At 30.9% G+C, this 23,818-nt stretch overlaps 3 protein-coding genes across 4 annotated transcripts; 1 reads left to right on the forward strand and 2 right to left on the reverse strand.

The window, feature by feature from the left end:
* Positions 1-1,551: 1,551 nt before the first annotated feature.
* Pgam5 (Phosphoglycerate mutase 5) lies at positions 1,552-3,011 on the reverse strand. Of its 2 annotated transcripts, none has more exons than XM_075301571.1 (2): positions 2,282-3,011; positions 1,552-2,200 (listed from the first exon to the last, which is right to left on the reverse strand). In XM_075301571.1, the coding sequence occupies exons 1-2, from the start codon at positions 2,855-2,857 to the stop codon at positions 1,889-1,891; spliced, it is 888 nt and encodes a 295-aa protein (XP_075157686.1). In that variant the 5' UTR covers positions 2,858-3,011; the 3' UTR covers positions 1,552-1,888. The 2 variants fall into 2 exon arrangements, with proteins under 2 accessions (XP_075157686.1, XP_075157685.1); XM_075301570.1 differs by having other exon boundaries at positions 1,552-2,197; positions 2,282-2,973.
* A 118-nt stretch (positions 3,012-3,129) lies between these two features.
* On the forward strand, positions 3,130-23,818 carry Mybbp1A (MYB binding protein 1a). The gene is made up of 5 exons (XM_075301568.1): positions 3,130-3,519; positions 3,584-3,961; positions 18,606-20,169; positions 20,231-20,383; positions 22,268-23,818. Exons 1-5 carry the CDS (start codon positions 3,190-3,192, stop codon positions 23,662-23,664), a joined length of 3,822 nt encoding a protein of 1,273 aa, XP_075157683.1. The 5' UTR covers positions 3,130-3,189; the 3' UTR covers positions 23,665-23,818.
* On the reverse strand, positions 6,844-12,925 carry LOC142230952 (glycerol kinase 5). Its single transcript, XM_075301569.1, has 7 exons — positions 12,780-12,925; positions 12,088-12,586; positions 11,866-11,959; positions 11,287-11,786; positions 7,571-8,008; positions 7,350-7,513; positions 6,844-7,269 (listed from the first exon to the last, which is right to left on the reverse strand). Exons 2-7 carry the CDS (start codon positions 12,181-12,183, stop codon positions 6,993-6,995), a joined length of 1,569 nt encoding a protein of 522 aa, XP_075157684.1. The 5' UTR covers positions 12,184-12,586; positions 12,780-12,925; the 3' UTR covers positions 6,844-6,992.

Here is a 23,818-nt window from a genome sequence, read left to right on the forward strand (position 1 = left end):
TGCTATAATCCCTTTACCGGATATGGAAGTTCTTTTTTGTAACGAAGGTTCTCGCAATCTAGATAATAACGTTTCCACTTAAATGCCCAAGGCTGTAGATGCCTATCAACGGAATGTTGATTAGGATGATAGGAAATACCTCTTTCATCCCTCTTACCAGGATTCGAACCTAATCTCCATTACTTAACCTCGGGGTGATTAATAAATTGTCGAAAGAAAAGCAAACTCTTCGGATTGGTCATTGACACAATCGAAAATGTCTGATGTCGGGTCATCTATACTACGGGGATTCGAAACCAACATAGACTGTCTTAACCCTTGTGCAGGGAGCCACCGTGGTGCAATGGTTAGCATGCACGCCTTGCATACACAAGGTCGTGGGTCCTATTCTTGCTACGACCGAACACCAAAAAGTTTTTCAGCGGTGGATTATCCCACCTCAGTAATGCTGGTGACATTTCTGAGGGTTTCTCTAAGTGGTTTCACTGCAATGTGGAACGCCGTTCGGACTCGGCTATAAAAAGGAGGTCCCTTGTCATTGAGCTTAACATGGAATCGGGCAGCACTCAGTGATAAGAGAGAAGTACACCAATGTGGTATCACAATGGACTGAATAGTCTAAGTGAGCCTGATACATCGGGCTGCCATCTAACCTAACCCTTGTGCACTCCTTGGGTCAATTGGACCCAAGAAGTAATTTTTATTCCTTTAGTTATTGGATATTTTTTCGAAACTTTTATTTATCCATTACAGGAACGAAATGTGTGTTTTTAGAAGATATAATAATTATAAAATATTTCCATAGTCCGCTATAATAATCTGCACGTGGAAAGGGCACTTATCCAAGGACTTCACAACAGTTAAGCATCTAGCAATTTTTTCCTTGATTCTAGAACTGGAAACTTTGGAAATTACATGAGTGAGGTATACATCCGCTGACAGATAAACATCGTCTATGATAGGTTAGGCTTGCAATCTTCAATAAGATAAGCATTTTGAAGCATAACTCCAGGAGACCGGTGATTATCTTCCAGATGTTCGAAATGAGAGTTTGGTCACCATGTATGTATGAACGAAAATTTACTTATAAATTCGAAAGTAATAAAATTGGGTGGATGATTAATATCCATGAACCATTCCCCAACAGATCCCAAAGTCCCCAACTAAAAATTCCCTATGTGGGTAAAATCCCCAATACTGGCTGCACTTGTCATAGGTGCATAATAACCAATCTTTAAAAACATCCATGCCTGATCAGAAATCATGTCAGATAATATTTAGACCAAGCTAAAAAATCTGTAGAAACGCTTTCTAAGCGTCAATAAAATCTTTAAAATATAGAGGAAAATAGAGGCGAATCTTAATCAAAATCATCCATTAACATTAAAGCGTCACACCGAAACAAAGTCCATATGAACTTCAGGCTTATCAATATTTCCAAGTTGCTAATGTAACTGCAATAGATAAAACACTCACAGAAATCGTATTTCCATTTTCTACTTACTTTCTTTGTCTATTAGACTAAGGCGAATTAAACGTAAAATGACATAATTAAAAACATTTTGAAAAAGATTTATTACATATGTATGGAGTTTTTATAATGGATGAGACATTTTTCGCAAAGATTTTCTTTTATCATTAAACAAAAACTTTTTAAGTACTTTGCTTGTGAAACATCTAATACATAAAATAACATTAAAATTTTTGAATATATCTTGAACATTATAAGGTAACAAACTTTAGAATAATTTCAATCGACATATCGGCAGTTCTCTTATAGTATTTTTCTGTTTTTCTTAATTGGCATAAATATTTATTGCTATTTCTATAACTGTGGAGCAAATGTTTCTAGTCCGCTTCTAGCGATATATAAACAAACAAGGTTTATCTATACTACATTCTTTGCCTCGCGGGGTATACGATTTGTCAAATACTGTGCCGGTATAAAACCTGTATCACCCAAATATTTAATAGTAACATTACCCGATGGTTGTATTGTAAGCCATGTTATGGAGGCATGGTTTACATTGATTCTTAGCCAAGCTTCGGGGGGAAACTGTAAAGCTCTGCAAACGAAATAACGTATAACATTACCATGGCCAACAATTAAAGTGTATGTATCATGTTTGTCAGTTGGCAAGGCACGATAGAAATAACGTCTAAATCCAGCTTCAATTCGGGCACCATCACGAAAGAACTGCTGCATTTTTTGGCGCGGGGACACAAGAATAAGAACAAACTAAAGTTTCCACTGGCATAGGGTTAACATAATTATACTCACCGATTCCTCTGGTCTCCAATGACCTACAGGCGGCTGTGGAGGTATGGGAGCACCTTCTCGTATGTATGGACAATGTTTTACATCCTTTGGATTAAAATCGATTTCTTTTAATATAATTTCAGCCGTCTCCTGAGCTCGGGTCATAGTAGATGCAATAACTTTGTCCCATTTAATTCCCATTTCACGTAACCTCTTCCCGGTGTACTCGGCTTGAAGTCTTCCGCGAGTTGTTAGACGATGGGTTTCATCGCTGTCACCCAAATCCAAGTATTCTCCGTGTCTTATTAGTATTATGTGCCGGGCAAATTTTGGACAAGACTTTTCCAATTCACTGTTATAACGGTTCTGTTCTTGAGGCGAATCATTTTTGGGGGGTTTAACCAAACTTTTTGGGCTTCTACAATCCCAATTCGAGTCCCACAATGCGCAAGGATTCACGGGCTTTTCACTGTTGGTCCATGATAAATGAACTACGGATTGAGGATCTCGAATTTTTTGATAGAAATATGCACTTAGACCGGCACCCGTTCCCAAAGCGACAGCTCCAATTTTGCGTGCATTCGTCCATATAACCATACTCGCTTCAATGGATTTTACAATTCTCACAAAAGGTTTAAATTTATTCAATAAAAGCCTAGTCACAATAACAAAAAGCAAATGACAGTGATGCCAGCCTTCCCAATAGTAGCTTTGTACCTTGAGGTATGCCAAAAAGTACTGGATAACCAACAAAAACACTTAAAAACGTAAATATAGTGTGCCAAACACAGAGTTGTTATACCATCACTGTTTTATCGGAAATTCGATTACAAATTGTTATTGAAATTGTGTTAGCTCTATTAATAATTCACAATAGCTTATGTTTTGAATCGGTCGAAAATTAAGAAACACGTGCAAAGAAATTTTACATGAATTTATCAAATAAAATGAAAGTTAAAAAGGATAAAAAAGTGGAAAAGGGTGCCGCCAAAGACACGCCCCAAGAAGAAAACATCAATTCACAGAAGGTCGGCAAAAAAATCAAAATAAAGAAACATGAGACACCTGAGGAGGATAGTATCGTCGTACCACCTCTAAAAACAAAAGTGGGGAGTTTGGATACAAAAGGAGGAATTAAATCAGTGGATACAAACATTTTCAAGTATTTCAAAGAGTTAACAAATGACGAGGAAAAACTACGTTTAGAGGCTGCTTCGAATTTGGTACAACAATTGAGTCGCTCCAAGGATGAGGAAAAGGTAAGACAACAGTGAAAATTTCAAAACTTTTATTTCTTAAAGAAAACAATTTTTCTTTTTATAGAAACAAAAAGAATTACAATATAGTCTGAAACGTTTGGTACGTGGATGTGGTTCTTCCACTAATATTTCCCGTTCGGGTTTCTACATTGGCCTCTTGGGTGTTCTTAAATCATTTGGCTTGGAAGAAGTACCATTACAACAGGTTTTGGATGTTATGAACAAAGAATTACACGTTGGATCTACAATTGTAAATAAAGAAGATGCCGATGCCGTTGTGGGTAAAATCTTAGTGGTTGGAGCTCTTTTGCATTCGGGTCGTTTAGCAGATGCCAATTCGGATTATTTGGAGCAAGTGACAAATATATTGCTACAAGCAACACACCACAAGTCCTATCATGCATCATTGGGTTACTCATTTATATGCGAATTAATAGAAACGGTAAGTGATAACATAGTGCTTGAACTGGGATACGATTTTCGAAAACAAAATCATAACAAAAATCGTTTATAGCCCATTCACATATGACAGTTGAAATCTAGTTAAAGGGGATGTGTATGAGAATCGAATTAGTGAATTCTTGGGACAAAAAAAGAAAAAATACATTTTAACAGCAACGTAAATGTCATTATACTATCAAAACCCTTGTGATGGCACAGATGGAAAAAATCTTTTATATATTGGTTTTCAAATACACTTTTCATTTTGCTGAAACTTAGCAAAGGTAGTTGTTACAAAAATTTTTTTCAAAGTAAATACAATTGGGGGAGAAAAAACAGACATACAGTGGCTCACAAAAGTATTCGTTTTTTGATTTCTGGAAAACAAATGCATTTTTTTGTAAACCGATTAACATTTTTATGAAATAGTTTTATTAAAATGTTTCCATGGACATACATAAAAGCAAAACGTAAACAAAAAATAAAGAAATTAGTTTCATTGTATTAGTTTTAATCATTAAATCAAGAAACTACAATTGTTCACAAAAGTATTCGTTGCATCTGTAATCACATTGTATGAGACAGTATTTTGGTATTTTGGTTAGTATTTGATATGGTGTTCTTTGTTAGCGCAAATGGCTTCCAGTCGTATTGGCATTTTCGACAATTTTCGACATGTTTCTTGAGAACTAGGGTCTCACTAATGGCACATCCCTGCATGCATAGCCACATCTTACATTCGGAATATTAGTGTGGGAACACATATTCAGGTACATGTGAGATGTTCCCTTCAAATATTTCGCCTCCCTTTTGAGTACATTTCAGTCTTTTTGAGATGGATTTTTTTTTTTTGAGACAAAATAGAAACACTTGCTGTTATATCTAGGAGAGAGTCGACAGATATATACAATAATGAACCAAGTAAATTTTGATACTCGCTATTGGTTCTCAATGCAAAAGGTCCGAAGTAGGTGATCGCATCTAAACATAAACATTTTTATACGCTGCGCGACACTGTGGAACAGGGTATTATAAGTTAGTGCATATGTTTGCAACACCCAGAAGGAGACGAGATAGACATATGGTGTCTTTGGCAAAAATGCTCAGGGTGGGCTCCTGAGTCGATATAGCCATGTCCGACTGTCCGTCTATCCGTGAACACATTTTTGTAATCAAAGTCTAGGTCGCAGTTTTAGTCCAATCGACTTCAAATTTGGCACAAGCATGTGTTTTGGCTCAGAATAGAACCCGATGTGGACTAATATGGCCCCAGAAGCCAGAGTTTTACCCTAATTTGCTTAAAATTTTGCACAAGCAGAACAATTAGTACTATAGTCAAATGTGTCAAATTTTATTGAAATCGGTTCAGATTTAGATATAGCTCCCATATATATCTTTCGCCCGATATGGACTAATACGGTCCCAGAATCCAGAGTTTTACCCCAATTTGGTTGAAATTTTGCACAGTGAGTAGAATTAGTACTGCAGTCAAGTGTGCCAAATTTTATTGAAATCGGTTCAGATTTAGATATAGCTACCATATATATCGTTCGCCCGATTAACACTCATATGATTACAGTGGCCAATCTTTTACTCCGATTTAATTGAAATTTTGCACAGGGAGTAGAATTAGCATTGTAGCTATGCGTGCCAAATTTGGTTGAAATCGGTTCAGATTTAGATATAGCTCCCATATATAGCTTTCGCCCGATTTACACTCATATGACCACACAGGCCAAATTTTTGCTCTGATTTAGTTGAAAATTTGCACAGGGAGTAGAATTAGCATTGTAGCTATGCGTGCCAAATTTGGTTGAAATCGGTTCAGATTTAGATATAGCCCCCATATATAGCTTTCGCCCGATTTACACTCATATGACCACAGAGGCCAATTTTTAACTCCAATTTAGTTGAAATTTTGCACAGGGAGTAGAATTAGCATTGTAGCTATGTGTGCCAAATTTAGTTGAAATCGGTTCAGATTTAGATATAGCTCCCATATATATGTTTTTCTGATTTCGGCAAAAATGGTCAAAATACCAACATTTTCCTTGTAAAATCACCACTGCTTAGTCGAAAAGTTGTAAAAATGACTCTAATTTTCCTAAACTTTCAATACATATATATCGAGCGATAAATCATAAATAAACTTTTGCGAAGTTTCCTTAAAATTGTTTCAGATTTAAATGTTTCCCATATTTTTTTACTAACATTGTGTTCCACCCTAGTGCAATAGCCGACTTAAATTTTGAGTCTATAGATTTTGTAGAAGTCTATCAAATTCTGTCCAGATCGAGTGATATTTAAATGTAGGTATTTGGAACAAACCTTTATATATAGCCCCCAACATATTTGACGGATGTGATATGGTATCGAAAATTTAGATCTACAAAATGGTGCAGGGTATAATATAGTCGGCCCCACCCGACTTTAGACTTTCCTTACTTGTTTCATAAGAAACTAGAGATCTCAGCCAAATCCAACCTATGCTATTAAAATACCCCAAAAATTTTGTTTCTCAAAAAATGTATGAATGATCGTAAAAGGCATTTCACTTTTCCTAACAAACAATTCCAATAGAAGTAATCGATAATTTCATAAAAACAATATAAATGACTTTTTCTAAAGGTGTGTATTAAGTTCGAGTTTAGCCGCTAAAATCGTCATTTTTTCATGATTACTTTTCTTTAATAATCCATTTTAAGGAATACAAACTTTGTGAATATTTGCCCCATCAAGTTATAAAAAATTTGCAACAAATATGTATAATTTTACGCCTTTTTCTTACTGATTTAGTTTTCACTTTAGCGATTTTAGCGGCTAAACTCGAACTTAGTACCCACCTTAACTAATAACTTTTTTCTAAAGAATCTTACACATAAATTCATAAAAACAAAGTTAGCCACTTTTTTTATTTGCTAAATATTTTTTTTTTTTTATAAAATTCCTTTGGTATAAATAACGTATTTGTTTTTTTTTATCTGTATGTGATACATAACATTTTTAAATCTACTCTTGATCTATGAAAACTTTTAGTACCAATGACCAAATCGCTGGATTGCCTTTAGCCAAAAATTTAGGCGATCGCGAATTAAGGTGTAATTTTTTATATTAGGCTCAAAACAGCGATCTATGTCCCGAAACTTAGCGACGTCTTCATAATTTTGCCATAAGCCAAAATTAATGCCAGAGGCATATGCAGCTCCCAGTATGCTGCTTTCTGGATTTCGAGCACGTTCTACTTTAATACCTGTAGCATCAGCTAAAAATTGACAAACGAAATCATTGCGGGAAACACCACCATCAACTCTAATTATTGGAGAGAAAAACAATAAAAAAACATTAAATAATTTTAAAATGAATTAAGCGAACTAAGCTAAATACAATACCTTAGAGTTTTTAGTTTTGTTTGTGTCTCCTCTTCAGCCGTTTCTACAAGTTGTACCACACGAAATGCTATGCTTTCTAATAATGCTCTTACTAAATGAGCTTTTTGAGTAGATGGTGTTATGCCTATGAATCCCGAAGCTGCTTTGTGATCATTTATAGGGGCCTGCAAAATTTTGATTATTATTTGCCTAAAGAAATTTTTAAATATTTAACAACTTACCCCCAGGCCACTAAAAGCTGGCACAAAATACACACCATTTGTATCTGCAACCGATGCGGCTATTGTTGCTGTTTCTGATGGATGAGAATACAAACCAAAACTTTGTCCCCATGTTATAATGGTACCCATATCATGTGATGCTCCCTCTACGCAATATGTTGTATTTTTACCATGCTGCCAAGCCACTAAGGGATACATGCCTTTTAACGATGCATGACAACGGTTTCCCGTTATCAAGTCTAAAAATGCTCCTGTGCCCAGAGTTATTTTAACATCACCCTTACTAAAACATTGAGATCCAAATATTGCAGCACATTGATCACTTATTGAGGCTGTTATGGGAATACGGCAATTTTTCCATTCAGGTTCAAAATCCACAGGATCGATAAAACCAAATTCTTTATATGAATTGTCAACGATTTTTGGAAGCATTGTTATCTAAAATTGTTTAAATAAAAAAGGTGACATTATTTTGTAGTTAATACATACACAGAGAAAAGTTGTTTTCCGATTTAATCACGAAATTAATTAATCCAATTAATTTATTTTGTCTTCAATCACGATCGCTGGATCGGTTTATATGTGAGCTACAGAATTTCAAACAATTTTAGATTCCCAAGAATTGGTATAAGCCAATCGGCCCATATGGCGTATATACGCCATCACAATTAGCACAATTGTGTATAAAAATATCACATGTTTCAATATCTCTAAAATAATTCCACATTTCAGATGATTGGATCTCATCTGCATTTTCAAATTTCTAAGAAGTAAAGTCACATCGGTTTATATAAAGTAAAAGGGAGTTACTTAAAAAAATGGGCGATTTACGGAATATTAAGGAAATCGGTCAATTTTAACATCTACGCCCTTAAGCAATAATGTCGGGTATCGGTTATCTATGTCAGAAAATTGACCGTTATAGCCAACTTCGATTGTGATTTTCTTGTAACTAATGAATACAGTCTTACAAACAAAATAGCAAATTTATTATACTGTCATTCTATGATGGTGGATATTAAAATCACAATGTGCAAAATCCCTGTTAAAAAAAATTATGTCAATGCCAATTTGCTAATTTAGAAATATTCATAGAAATCCATCACGGCGTCTGTGATGGATTTCTAGCGAAATACATTAATATATGCAAATATATGTAAAACTATTTTGTTAAAACAAAAACTAACTACAACACTCTTTTTTTTTGTTGTCCAATAAAAGATATTAATGAAATTTATTGTGCCGTTTGTTTGAAAGAATATTTTAAACAAAATCACTGTTAATAGTTCCAATAACCTTCAAACAATGTTGTAGCGTATAAAAATTTAAATTAAATAGAGTCTTCCACAATATTAAAATTGTGATGTTTTTGTATTTCCCCATAGTCTCATGCGATAATTTGTATATTCTCAAGTCCAGTTTCATTGCAAGTCATTTATAGTGTTTTGAAGAATTGTAACAATGAGAAAACTTGATCAGCTAGATTATGCATGTGTGTTACATAGTTGATTTGCATTTATTATTTTTACTACTTTGGTTATTTACCTGTAGAACTAGCTTTATGAATGACTTTGCAAACAATGGGAAGACAATGGTTTATTCCTTACCTTTGCACCATATACCTGGAAAGTAACTTTAGTAGATACAAGTGAAGAGACAGCAAAAAACACTAAAACCACATTCCTATAGAAATAAAATTTTCTATAGAAATAAAAATTTGACAAAATTTTCTTAGAAATAAAATTTTGATAGAAATTTCTATAGAAATAAAATGTTTAAAAATTTCATATAGAAATAAAATTTTACAAAATTTTCATGGAAATAAAATTTTGACATTTTTTATAGAAATAAAATTTTGACAAAATTTTCTATAGAAATAAAATTTTGACAAAATTTTCTAAAGAAATAAAATTTTGACAAAATTTTCTATAGAAATAAAAACTTGACAAAAATTTTTTATAGAAATAAAATGTTTAAAAATTTCCTATAGAAATAAAATTTTGACAAAATTTTCTATAGAAATAAAATTTTGACAAAATTTTTATAGAAATAAAATTTTGACAAAATTTTTTATAGAAATAAAATTTTGACAGAATTTTTTATAGAAATAAAATTTTGACAAAATGTTCTATAGAAATAAAATTTTGACAAAATTTTTTATAGAAATAAAGATTTGATGAAATTTTCTATAGAAATAAAATTTTGACAAAATTTTCTATAGAAATAAAATTTTGACAAAATTATCTATAGAAATAAAATTTTGACAAAATTTTCTATAAAAATAAAATTTTGACAAAATTTTCTATAGAAATAAAATTTTTACAACATTTTCTATAGAAATAAAATTTTGACAAAATTTTCTATAGAAATAAAATTTTGACAAAATTTTCTATAGAAATAAAATTTTGACAAAATTTTCTATAGAAATAAAATTTTGACAAAATTTTCTATAAAAATAAAATTTTGACAAAATTTTCTATAGAAATAAAATTTTGACAAAATTTTCTATAGAAATAAAATTTTAACAAAATTTTCTATAGAAATAAAATGTTGACAAAATTTTCTATAGAAATAAAAATTTGACAAAATTTTCTATAGAAATAAAATTTTTACAAACTTTTCTATAGAAATAAAATTTTGACAAAATTTTCTATAGAAATAACATTTTGACAAAATTTTCTATAGAAATAAAATTTTTACAAAATTTTCTATAAAAATAAAATTTTGACAAAATTTTCTATAGAAATAAAATTTTTACAACATTTTCTATAGAAATAAAATTTTGACAAAATTTTCTATAGAAATAAGATTTTGACAGATTTTTCTATAGAAATAAAATTTTGACAAAATTTTCTATAGAAATAAAATTTTGACAAAATTTTCTATAGAAATAAAATTTTGACAACATTTTCTATAGAAATAAAATTTTGACAAAATTTTCTATAGGAATAAAATGTTGACATTTTTTATTTATTTATTTAAAATGTTAATTGGTACAAATAATATTTTAATTAAAAACTTTAAAAATTTAAATAATTTATTAACTGACTTTAGTTTTTAATTCAGTTAATTTTTAAATTCATTACACACAAAAAATATTTTTTGTCTTCATTTACAGAAATGATAGATAGTATCAATCACCAAATTCAATTAAAAAATTATTTTTTCCAAATTAAATTAATAATTATTATGTTTAATTTATTTTATTCTAATATTTTTTTAAAATTCAATTAAAATTTTAATTGGAAAAATTATGGTTATGTTTTTTTTTTTCTTGTGTACGTTTTACGGCTTGTTTTACTCTGTTAGCTGCAGATTTATTGCAAATAAATTTTAAAAAATGCAAATATCTTCTCTACGGTTAACTTTAACTGAAAAAATTGAAGCAGTTAAGTTCCTAACTGGCATATGGAATATATAGAAAATATGGCAGATATATCCATAGGTACCGTTTAAAAGTTATTTAGCTAACGGAGCTTCATGAAACTTTTTAATTGGAAATATTTCGTTGATATTTTTATGTGTTTTCATGGCCTTCGAATCTCTAAATATTCCTTTGATTAATGGCATGTTAGTTGCCCCATACATTACCCATATTCCATTCGGAGTATGTATGCTAACCATAATACCTTAAGTAAAGGCTAAAAGGGCTAATAGTTTCCAATCGCTAAAATTCACTTCCTAAATATTTATAAGTGAAAAGTATTAAAACTTACCTCAATACCTGTTATCACTTTGATCATGGGTGACCAATCCAATATAAATGGATCAAATAAACCAGTTGCTGTACATGCTGTTATATCTGATATGTGATTTACATTGGGGTTCTTGCCATTTCCTGACCTTAATTTGTACAGTATCCAAGAATCCAGTAGTTCAACACGGGCACATTTTCGTTTTATCGCTTCCCTCAGGCGACTATTATTTTGCATTTCATATACCAAGCGTAAGGTCACTTGACCATTCATCATTTTTACAACACTGCCAGCCAAAAATCGACAGCTGCGTGTTAATAAGTACAAGGTATACGAGAGCTTATTAATTGCCTTTAGGGTCATACCATTGTTAAATTGATCCACCAAATTATCGGAACGTAAATCTTTCCAAGTAATAAAATTATGATAATATTCTTGGGTTTTGTGATTCCATGTTAGAAATGTACATCGTTGAGTACTAATACCAAGACAAGATATTTGCGAGGGCTGTAATTGAGCATCTAACAAAGAGAAGGAAAAAACGACAACACTCAACATGCGCACTATACCAGCACTTGAACTTTGACTAGCAACACTTACTTTTAACAGCATTTTGTATGACACGTACTATTTGGGCCCATAAGCCTTCCGGTTCTATCTCAAAATAACCTGGTTTCGGATTTAGAAGTTGAACCTTTTCATATTGTGAATAAAAAAAGGGGGAGAATATTATGTTACTACATGAAACAAACTCCACTACTATATTTCATTTATTTATAAACATTTTTAAATTATTTCAATTCGCTTCGTTGTCATTCTTACCGCTTCCACGGCATAGCCTTTAATTTCACACTTTTCACTGAGCACAAAACATCGAACAGATGTCGTTCCCACATCTAAAGCGGCAATATAACACATTTTGATTTTTTTTTGCTTTTTTTGTATCCCGTTCCGTGTGGTATCTATAGTGGACTACCTTTGTGTCAATGCCACTGAATTGTAACCACAATAAACTTCTTGCCAATACGAATGAATGTTAAAAACTGATTGTTTTATTTGCAGAAAACCTATTTCGCATATCTCCCATTTAATCGCTTTTATTTCATATGTTGTAGCTGTTGGTTGTTTTTGTTTCTTTAGCAATCTTAAAAATGATAGCCAAAGTTGAAACAACACGTTGTACACAGCTAGTATCTCTTATATAGATTTGATATTTGTGTGTGTGTTTTTTTTTATTATGGATTATTGTTGCTCCCTCCATGCAGTGGTAATTTTTTATTGTAAAGGTGAGTATTAACTTCGAGTTTAGCCGCTTAAATCGCTAAAGTGAAAACTAAATCAGTAAGAAAAATGCACAAAATCATACATATTTGTTGCAAATTTTATTATAACTTGATGGGGAAAAGCCCAAAGCAAATTTTCACAAAGTTTGTATTCCTTAAAATGGATTATTAAAGAAAAGTAATCGTGAAAAAATGACGTTTTTATCACCTAAACTCGAACTTAATACCCACCTTTAGTCGTTTCTATGAATGACAATGTTGTCTTTTGTTGTTGTTTTTATTTATTTTTTGTTTTGTTTTTATTTTTACCCGGCTAGCCCGTATCTTCCGCTATGCTAGCTTTTGACAACATACCCCTATTGCGTGAAGTACATATGGTGATGCCCCACCATGCTACTAATGAGATTCTTTGTAATTGCCATTGAGTGAAAACAACAGTTTGAGTGAATAAAAGGCCTTATCTCTACAAGAGAGATATCTAAATTAAACTCTCAAACGGTGCTGTGTTTTTTACTTATTAAGGGGATATTCGAAAAGAATAAAATATTCCACAGTAGTTAGAACAAGTATATACAGCAGTAAGTTCGGCCGGGCCGAACCTTAAATACCCACCACCATGAACCAAATATTAGGGTTTCCTTTGAAATTTCAGTAGGGCTTGAGGACTTGGGGACACTTCCCGAAGATAAATTTAAAGATTTCACCTATGAGGACTATATCAGATTCTGGATTTATAAGAACCATTTTTGTTTGAGTTTTACATGCAAAAAAATAATTCTTTCCTCCCAAACGAAATTTTAGACAAACAAAGTTCGTTTCTCATTTGCTTTTCGCTGTAAGGAAGTGTATTTGGAAGAAAAGTATATACTTTTTGTGATAAACGTTTATTCTTTTCCAGGATGTAAAAACAATTTCATAAAGACTAGCTCAAAAAAACATTATTTTCTTGCTAATTGTATTGTCCCTCACATCTTTCTCACATCCACGAGGATTTTTAGTTCTTAACACCTTTTCCTGTAATACCAACAATGTAGAAGAAATTATACGATTTTATAAATTTTTAAAATTTTTTTTACCTTTCGCCTGGACGGAGAATCGAACCGCGGACCATGCACATTGTAAGCCAACACACTAACCACTGAGCTATGTACCTGTTATGGTCATCAATAGATAAATATCCATATAAGTTATATTTATATAGCATAGCTTGCGGCGCCCACGAACCGAATAAACAAAGTTTATTTAACAGAAACAAACATTTAGTTTGGCACCGTGGAGCAGTGGTAGCTACGTCCGACTCTCATGCCAAGGGTCGTGGGTTCGATCCCTGCTTCGGCCAAAGTTTTTTTTTTGCTTTTGTTTTTTTTTTTACATATATTCCAGATATATTCGGAAGATTCCGAAAAAATGTTCAACATTACATTGTAGTATATTAAATTTTGAACTGTAAAATGTGTCTTATTAAAGACCTAAAGTCAGAAAAGAACAGTGTTTGATATAAACGAAATGGACTGTGTTGTTATTTCAAAAATAACTTTTTTTATTGAAAAAATAAAAATTTTGTAACAAACGAATTTTTTTGGTGATAAAAGTTTAAAATTTTCGAAGCAATTCAAAAAACTCTAACAAAAGAAAAACGTTTTCGGTACACGTTTTCCAAACGTTTTTTTTCTTTGCGTGTAGAGGAATCATTAACATCTCTTGTAAGTGTGCAAGAAAATTATAAAATAACGTCTTGATTTGAAATCTTAAATCTGTAGAAGTAAAATCTGGAAATTTTACATTGAGTTTCAAGCAATTTTCATGATCAGTGCGCCTTCTACATCCTCAAGAAGTGAAGTCGGTCTATATGGAGGCATTACGAAATGGACCGATAGAAACTTAATCCGATACACGTTTTTATGAGTCTAAAATACCAGAATATTTACAATTTCAGGCAAGTCGGATAAAAACTACGGTTTCTACAAACCCAAGGAGTTAGATCGGGAGATCTTTCTTATGGGGGCTATACTAAAATATGGACCGATACTCACCGTTTTCGGCACACTTCTTTATGGCCCGAAAATACCTCTAGATTTCCAATTTCAGGCAAATTGGATAAAAACTTCAGATTCTAGAAGCCCAAGAAGTAAAATCGGGATATCGGTCTATACGGGGGTTATACCAAAACATGGACGGATACTCACCACTTGTGGCACACCTCTTTATAGTCCTAAAATACCTATAAATTTCCAATTTCAGGCAAATTGTATATAAACTACGTATTCTAGAAGCCCAAGAAGTAAAATCGGGAAATCGGTCTATATGGGGGCTATACCAAAATATGGACCGATACTCACCATTTTCGGCACACCTCTTTATGGTCCTAAAATACCTCTAGATTTCTAATTTTGGACAAATTGGATAAAAACTACGATTTCTATAAGCCCAAGACCCCACATCGGGAGGTCGTTTTATATGGGGACCATACCAAAACATGGGCCGATACTCACAATTTTTGGCACACGTATTTGTGGTCCTACAATACCTCTAGATTTCCAATTTCAGGTAAATTGAATAAAGACTGCGGTTTCTATAAGCCCAAGAAGTAAAATCGGGAGATCGGTCTATATGGGGGCTATACCAAAACATGGACCGATACTCACCATTTTTGGCACACCTCTTTATGGTCATAAAATACCTCTAGATTTCCAATTTCAGACAAATTGGATAAAAACTACGGTTTCTATAAGCCCAAGAAGTAAAATCCGGAGATCGGTCTATATGGGGGCTATACCAAAACATGGACCGATACTCACCATTTTTGGCACACCTCTTTATGGTCATAAAATACCTCTAGATTTCAAATTTCAGGCAAATTGGATAAAAACTACGATTTCTATAAGCCCAAGACCCCAAATCGGGAGTTCGGTTTATATGGGGACTATATCAAAACCTGGACCGATGTAGCCCATCTTCGAACTTGACCTGCCTGCAGACAAAAGACGAGTTTGTGCAAAATTTCAGCACGATTGCTTCATTATTGAAGACTGTAGCGTGATTACAACAGACAGACAGACAGACAGACAGACAGACAGACAGACGGACAGACGGACATCGTTATATCGTCTTAGAATTTCTCCCTGATCAAGAATATATATACTTTATATAGTCGGAAATCGATATTTCGATGCGTTACAAACGGAATGACAAACTTATTATACCCCCGTCACCATTCTATGGTGGTGGGTATAAAAATACCAATGTCTAACCATCATAGAATGGTGATGGGGGTATAATAAGTTTGCAATTTCGTTTGTAACACATCGAACTATTGATTTCCGATTATATATAAAGTATATATATTCTGGATCAGAGAGAAATTCTCTATAATCACGCTACAGCCTTCAAGGTTAGGTTAGGTTAGGTTAAGATTGCTACTAAGAATAATAAAGTGACAAAAATTCACAATCTCGTATCGGTAGCACGGTTACCACTCGAGCCAAAAATAATCTACCAAAGATTGGAGAAAGTTTTACAACAAAACTACCAAACAAATATTTTTATTTCTATAGAAAATTTTCTCAAAATTCTTTTTCTATAGAAAATTTTCTCAAAATTTTATTTCTATAGAAAATTTTCTCAAAATTTTATTTCTATCGAAAATTTTTCTCAAAATGTTATTTCTATTAAAAATTTCGTCAAAATTTTATTTCTATAGAAAATTTCCTCAAAATTTTATTTCTATAGGAAATTTTGTCAAAATTTTATTTCTATAGAAAATTTTGTCAATATTTTATTTCTATAGAAAAATTTGTCAAAATTTATTTCTAAATAAATTTATTTATTTTGTCAAAATTTTATTTCTTTAGAAAATTTTGTCAACATTTTATTTCTATAGGAAATTTTGTTAATATTTTATTTCTATAGAAAATTTTGATAAAATCTTATTTCTATAGAAAAATTTATTTCTATATAAAATTTTGTCAATTTTTTTCTTTTTTTTTTTTTGTATGAAAAATATTGTCAAAATTTTATTTAAGTGTTGTCAAAACATTATTTCTATAGAAAATTTCCTCAAAATTTTATTTCTATAGAAAATTTTGTCAAAATTTTATTTCTATAGAAAATTTCCTGAAAATTTTATTTCTATAGAAAATTTTGTCAAAATTTTATTTCTATAGAAATTGTTCTCCAAATTTTATATCTATAGAAAATTTTGTCAAATATTTATTTCTATAGAAAATGTTCTCCAAATTTTATTTCTATAGAAAATTTTCTCAAAATTTTATTTCAATTGAAAATTTTGTCAAATTTTTATTTCTATAGAAAATTTTCTCCAAAATTTATTTTCATAGAAAATTTTCTCAAAATTTTATTTCCATAGAAAATGTTGTCAAAATTTTATTTCTTTAGAAAATTTTGTCGAAATTTTATTTCTATAGAAAATTATATTTCTATAGAAAATTTTGTCAAAATTTTATTTCTATAGAAAATTTTGTCAATTTTTTTTTTTTTTTTTTTAGTTAGACATGAGCATTGTAAGGAGAAAGTCTATTACTTTGTAAAATATAATATCTCGCTGAAGATGATCACCGATGGTGTATCGAAATATCCGAGAATAGCAATATTTCAATAAAAAGTAATGAAAAACATTAACACCAGCATTTGTCATTTTTCATTCATTTCCTCAAGCCAAACAAATAATCCCAAAATTGTAAAATTCCAAAGGTCAATGAACAAAACTAAACAAAAAACAAATTTTATTTCTGTAGAAAATTTTGTCAGTTTTATTTCTATAGAAAATTTTCTTAAAATTTTATTTCTATCGAAAATTTTCTCAAAATTTTATTTCTATAGAAAATTTTGTCAAAATTATATTTCTATAGAAAATTTTGTCAAAATTTTATTTCTATAGAAAATTTTCTCAAAAATTTATTCCTATAGAATATTTTGTCAAAATTTTATTTCTATAGAAAATTTTATCAAAATTTTATTCCTATAGAAAATTTTGTCAAAATTTTATTTCTATAGAAAATTTTGTCAAAATTTTATTTCTATAGTAAATTTTGTCAATTTTTTTTCTATAGAAAATTTTCTCAAAATTTTATTTCTATAAAAAATTTCGTGAAAACTTTATTTCTATAGAAATTTTTTTCATAGTCTAACCTGGATTTGGAAATACTTTACGGAAGAATATATATAACTAGAGATGAGTATATCTAACGCTTATAGTATAGCAATATGGCTTTCAATCTCTATTCAGCCTGCTATTAACTGAGGAATGTCCAACAAAGTGTGGGTTATTTTGCATTGTTGTATTTGTTTGCACTCAATTGGTCATTTTAATGCATTATAGTTTATCTACAAATGTTCATTGTTTGAGTATTCCTGATAAACTTGTATTAGAAATTAAGTTCAAGTACAGTAGAGATCATAAAAATATTTATATTTTACAATCTTGCTTTGTCTAGGCAGAGTCATAAGTGAAAATGCGAGGTATGAACATATGTGTGAAATGCTTATGTGCAGGAAGGTGAAGATCGAAAATTGAATGTAGCCATCATATAAACAAATCTGCCGTTTTAAGTTATTAAGGGCCCAGAAGACACTTTTCAACCCAACTCAATTATAGTTTTCAATCTAGAATTTTTTAATCTCCCAACCAGATCTATTTGAATTTTACAGCTTAGAAAGTGTGAATTTACATTTGCCGAAAATTTTGAGTTTGAATTTTAATCTATTCTATTGTTATGAATTTGAAATCTTTTCCCCTTGTCCGTAATAATAACTCAGAACACACTGATTCAAATCTTTAGTTTAGAGGGAATATGAGCCGTTCTTCGCATTCAAAAAATTTACCTATGCCATCTTATAAGGTCTGTAAATACAAGCTAACCATATTGTAGAATATCCTTAGAATTGTGGAAGAGTGATACAAATTTTCCGCTTTAGGAAAGAGAAAAAGTTTTGTCTCTTTCCATATTTCTCGAACATACGACCGTATAAATTCTCCCGACACAGACAGCTTGCCTATTTCAGGATATAAAAACACTGTTTCCTTCTTCTTCTTTCCAGCTATCACAGAAAAACTTCGAATCATCCGTATGGCCATTGCTTCAAAAAGAATTAGCCAAACCATGGCCTAAACAAAACCTACAATCCGTTCACTGTATTATTGCACTACAAAAGAAATTTCCCAATGTGTTGAATGCCAAATTTTTGAAGACTCATTTTGGAGGAGGTGAATTGCTAAATGCTGATAGCTATCAATCATTACACAAAATTTTCTGGATGCATAGCAATACTGATATTTTAACACATCCTGCTTTTGAATATTTCGGCAGTTATATAGCAACATCGAAAAATTTGTCTACATTTTGGACTGAAATGGTAGAACCCGGTTTGGAAAATCCCACCAAACTTATGGAGATTGTAACATTGAAAATTCTTACCGATATACTTGATAATTTGGATATAGAGCAAACCAATGTCCATGAGTTGATGAGTGATAATTTTATGCGTATGTTTATTGAAGGTTTGAAAAATCTCAAACAGAAAAAAGATGAAACTCTAAAGGCATTCTATGGTGATTTCTTGGAAGCTTTGGTTAAATGTTGTAATAAACTTAACAAGGAAATGGCAAAGGTAGCTGTGATAAAACGTTTAATTCTACCGCCTGGTGTTTTTAACATAGAGAAATTCACCAGCAATAGAATAGTTCATCAGCTAATCAATGGTTTGGGTGAAGAAGGAGTGAAGGAAATGTTTAACATATACAAGTCAATATTCCTAGGAAATTTGGCAAAAAATCCCGAAAATTCTTCGGAAACCTGGCTGAACTTTGAGCGTTTAAATGCCGGTTATATGTTACAGCACTTGCTACAGCACAAAGCTGTACATAATTCCTACAAGTGGCGAGTGGAGCAGTTGAAATTCTTATTAACCTGTGGAGTATTCTATGTTAGTGATGCAGCAGAAATTTGCAAAAAGGAATCTGCAGGATCATTTAGTAAAGATTTCGCTGATCAATGCAAGAATATGTTCTACACATGCTTGCAAGTTAAAATGACTGACATTGATAAGGAACAACAATCGTTGTGGTCACTGGCTCAGTTTTGTCAAGAGGCATTCACACAAAAACATGCGGTCAAATGCATTCGCATAGCCAAATTCGAAGATGTTGTACAAAAACCGTGGAAACTCATGTATGATGCTGTGGCGGAATCTGAGGATAAATCCAATAAAAAGAAAAAGTCACCAGATAATAAATTGCAAAATGTTTTCAATATCTTGCTGCTAAATATGGGTCTACAATTGTTCAGAGAACCAGACATGGCTACCCCGGCTATAGATGATCTCCTGAAATGCATGACAAAGACGAAAGAGGGACACAAAAAGAAATCAAAGAAATCCGCCAATACAAAAGAGGGCCAAACAGAGGAAGAGCCAGAATGGATTGAAGTTGTGGTGGATTTATTCCTGCATCTATTATCCCAAAATAATAGTGCATTGCGTAATATAGTAAATGCTCTATTCCCTCATTTGTGTGATAATTTAACGTTGTCTGCAGTGCATCAAATATTGGCCATGTTGGATATGAAAGATGGCCACAATCCATTGAGTAGTAAAAATGATGATGGTAAGTTTTGAAGTTAGGGTTTATTTGAGCTTTTTGAATAATTATATATTCTTTTTCCCAGATGATTCTGAAGAGGATGAAGGTGAAGAGGAAGAAGATGAAGAGGACGATGATGAAGATGAAAATAACGAAGTGGAAGATGACGAAGATGAGGATGAGGAAATGGACGATGACGATGACGATGAGGATGATGAAGAAGACGACGAAGAAGATGGTAAGAATGAGGCAAACATGAGGCTCACGATGCGAGGTCATCCAACTCATATTAATAGTAAGACACACATTGTTCCGTAAAAATCGATTTGCGGCCATATAATTTACTTTGCCACTCGAGCCAAAAAATAATCTACCAAAGAATGGAGAAAATTCTAACAAACAAAAAAATCTTCTTAGAAAATTTTATTTCTATAGACAGTTTTGCCAAAATTTTATTTTTATAGAAAATTTTGACAAAATTTTTATTTCTATAGAAAGTGTTGACAAAATTTTATTTATATAGAAAATTTTGGCAAAATTTAATTTCTATAGAAAATTTTGTCAAAATATTATTTCTAAAGAAAATTTTGTCAAAATTTTATTTCTATAGAAAATTTTGTCAATTTTTTTTTTTTTTTTTTTTTTTTTATTTAATCCATTATAATCGAGCCAATATTGGCCATATACGATTATTATATTAAAAGTGTAATGATATTTAGTTCATTCATAAATTTCATATTACAAAAAAAATTATATAAAAAAATTATTTCTATAGAAAATTTTATTAACTTTTTATTTCTATACACAATTTTGTCAAAAATTTAAAGAATGGAGAAAATTCTAACAAACAAAAAAATCTTCTTAGAAAATTTTATTTCTATAGCCAGTTTTGCCAAAATTTTATTTTTATAGAAAATTTTGACAAAATTTTATTTCTATAGAAAATGTTGACAAAATTTTATTTATATAGAAAATTTTGGCAAAATTTAATTTCTATAGAAAATTTTGTCAAAATATTATTTCTAAAGAAAACTTTGTCAAAATTTTATTTCTATAGAAAATTTTGTCAAATTTTTATTTCTATAGAAAATTTTATCAACTTTTATTTTCTATACACAATTTGGTCAAAAATTTATTTTTATAAAAAATTTTGTCAAAATTATATTTAATTTCTATATACAATTTAGTCAAATTTGTATTTCTACAGAAAACTTTATTTCTATAGAAAATTTAGTTAAAATTTTATTTCTATAGAAAATTTTGTCAAAATATTATTTCTAAAGAAAATTTTGTCAAAATTTTATTTCTATAGAAAATTATGTCAAAATTTTATTTCTATAGAAAATTTTGTCAAATTTTATTTTCTATACACAATTTTGTCAAAAATTTATTTCTATAGAAAATTTTGTTAAAATTATATTTCTATATAATTTCTTCTTGTCAAAATTTTATTTCTATAGAAAATTTTGTTAAAATTTTATTTCTATAGGAAATTTTGTCAAAATTTTATTTCTATAGAAAATTTTGTAAAAATTTTATTTATATAGAAAATTTTGTCAACATTTTATTTCTATAGAAAATTTTGTTAAAAGTTTATTTCTATAGAAAATTTTGTTAAAATTTTATTTCTATAGAAAATTTTGTCAAAATTTTATTTCTTTAGAAAATTTTGTAAAAATTTTATTTCTATAGAAAATTTTGTCAAAATTTTATTTCTATACACAATTTTGTCAAAAATTTATTTCTATAGAAAATTTTGTTAAAATTATATTTCTATATAATTTCTTCTTGTCAAAATTTTATTTCTATAGAAAATTTTGTTAAAATTTTATTTCTATAGGAAATTTTGTCAACATTTTATTTCTATAGAAAATTTTGTTAAAATTTTATTTCTATAGAAAATTTTGTTAAAATTTTATTTCTATAGAAAATTTTCTCAAAATGTTAATTCTATAGAAAATTTTCTCAAAGTTTTATTTCTATAGAAAATTTTCTCAAAATTTTATTTCTGCCGAAAGAAGCTTATACAGCAGTTTTATCGATTATTCGCTATATAATGTCGCCGCAAAAAATTAATCTTAGACATTAAATTTTCTCATGTTTTGTTATTAATAAATTTCAGGTGAAGTTACCGAAACTGATAAGCTTCGCAATGCCATTTCTCAAGCTTTAATGGCCAATGGCTCCCATCCTAGTGTCGATGATGATATGGAATCAGTAGATCTAAACGATATGACAGAGGAGGAAGGTCGAAAACTTGATGAGGCTTTGGCCAAAGCCTTTAAAGCGATCAAGAAGACCGGTAGCGGTACATCACAAATAAAGAAATCCAAAAGCTATCGCGTTAAAACCACTACAGTAATGCATTTCCGCATACGAGTTCTAGATCTAATAGAAATCTATTTACAACAAAAACCTTCACTTCTTATATCAATTGAGATTATGTTGGCCCTTTTTAATATGTTGGAATATTGTGTAGGCGATGAGCTGAAACCATTGCAAACGAAAGTGGAAAAAACTTTGTTGAAATTAACTACACACAAAAACTATGTTTCTGGCCAAGATCTTAAGGAAGAAAATTTTGTGGATTTCCTAAGGCTTATTGTGGAGAAGAAAGCACCTGCACCAGCTTTTGAAATTATTAATAGAATGCGCAATAAATGTTGTTGTTTCCTCATTTCGAATGCCTACAAAATCAATGGGGATGAGAGTACGCCCAAAATTTTATCCCTGTGTGAGGAATACACGCAAGAGTTTATAAAATCACGCAATCCTATTATTAATATAACACTTCTATCAGATATTTTCAAATTACGTTGGCGCCACATCTGGGATTTGGCCGATAGTCTTGCCCAGCAAGGCATAAGCCTCGATAGCAGAACTTTCCGCAGGATTCAGGTCTATGAAATTCTTTCTATACTCTATAAAAACAATGACCTGCAAAAACACAATGAAGAGGAAACTCGAAAACATTTCAAAAAAATTGAGAAGGCTTTGAAGAGCCATATTAATTCATTGAATCAAAATAAATCGCTTAAACAATCACCCAAAGAATTTCAAACATTATTGGAACTGGTTATCAACGCTCAAAGGGCTCATAACCGTTTGAATTTACAATCTGTACTAACTTCCGAGGAAACACTTAACGCCATACAAAACCTAAGAAAACTTATACGATTGGAAAACACGCACATTTATCAACGTTTCTGTGGAGCTTTCAGATTAACTGTCATACGCAATAGCGAAGTTCAACATAGCGAAAAACAAGAACAAATTGAAACGGAATCAGATGATGAAGGCAATGAAAATGGGCAGGGGCACACAATCCCAAATGGTGATCAAAATGGTTCAGAATCAACGCAAAAGAGGAAAGTTAACGCTAAAGATTTGCGTAAACTCAAAAAACAAAAGAAAATGCAGCGAATGGAGGCTGCGTCGCGTGGTTTGAATGGTGGTATAGGATTTACACAACGGAATGGCACGTCCAATCCTGATGAATCCGATGCAGATTCGACGTAATTGTAAAAAAGAATACATTTTCCTAGTGCTATCCATTTTATTTATGTATGTTATTTTACATATTTTCGTTTATGGTTACGATCAGAGTTTAAAAAAAATAATGTAAATTATTTTTATATAGATCATATTAAAATAAAGAGGTAATTAATTAGAA

Source organism: Haematobia irritans, chromosome 3, assembly GCF_050003625.1.
Source record: "Haematobia irritans isolate KBUSLIRL chromosome 3, ASM5000362v1, whole genome shotgun sequence".
NCBI lineage: Eukaryota > Metazoa > Arthropoda > Insecta > Diptera > Muscidae > Haematobia > Haematobia irritans.

Coding starts and splice junctions, on each gene's coding strand:
- Pgam5 (XM_075301571.1), bottom strand. CDS start 2,857: ATGGTTATATGGACGAATGCACGCAAAATTGGAGCTGTCGCTTTGGGA. Junction 2,201..2,281: donor ATTGGAGACCAGAGGAATCG/GTGAGTATAATT, acceptor CAAAAAATGCAG/CAGTTCTTTCGTGATGGTGC.
- Mybbp1A (XM_075301568.1), top strand. CDS start 3,190: ATGAATTTATCAAATAAAATGAAAGTTAAAAAGGATAAAAAAGTGGAA. Junction 3,962..18,605: donor TATGCGAATTAATAGAAACG/GTAAGTGATAAC, acceptor TCTTCTTTCCAG/CTATCACAGAAAAACTTCGA. Junction 20,170..20,230: donor GAGTAGTAAAAATGATGATG/GTAAGTTTTGAA, acceptor TCTTTTTCCCAG/ATGATTCTGAAGAGGATGAA.
- LOC142230952 (XM_075301569.1), bottom strand. CDS start 12,183: ATGTGTTATATTGCCGCTTTAGATGTGGGAACGACATCTGTTCGATGT. Junction 11,787..11,865: donor CATACAAAATGCTGTTAAAA/GTAAGTGTTGCT, acceptor TCTCTTTGTTAG/ATGCTCAATTACAGCCCTCG. Junction 7,514..7,570: donor CAGCTTTTAGTGGCCTGGGG/GTAAGTTGTTAA, acceptor AAAATTTTGCAG/GCCCCTATAAATGATCACAA.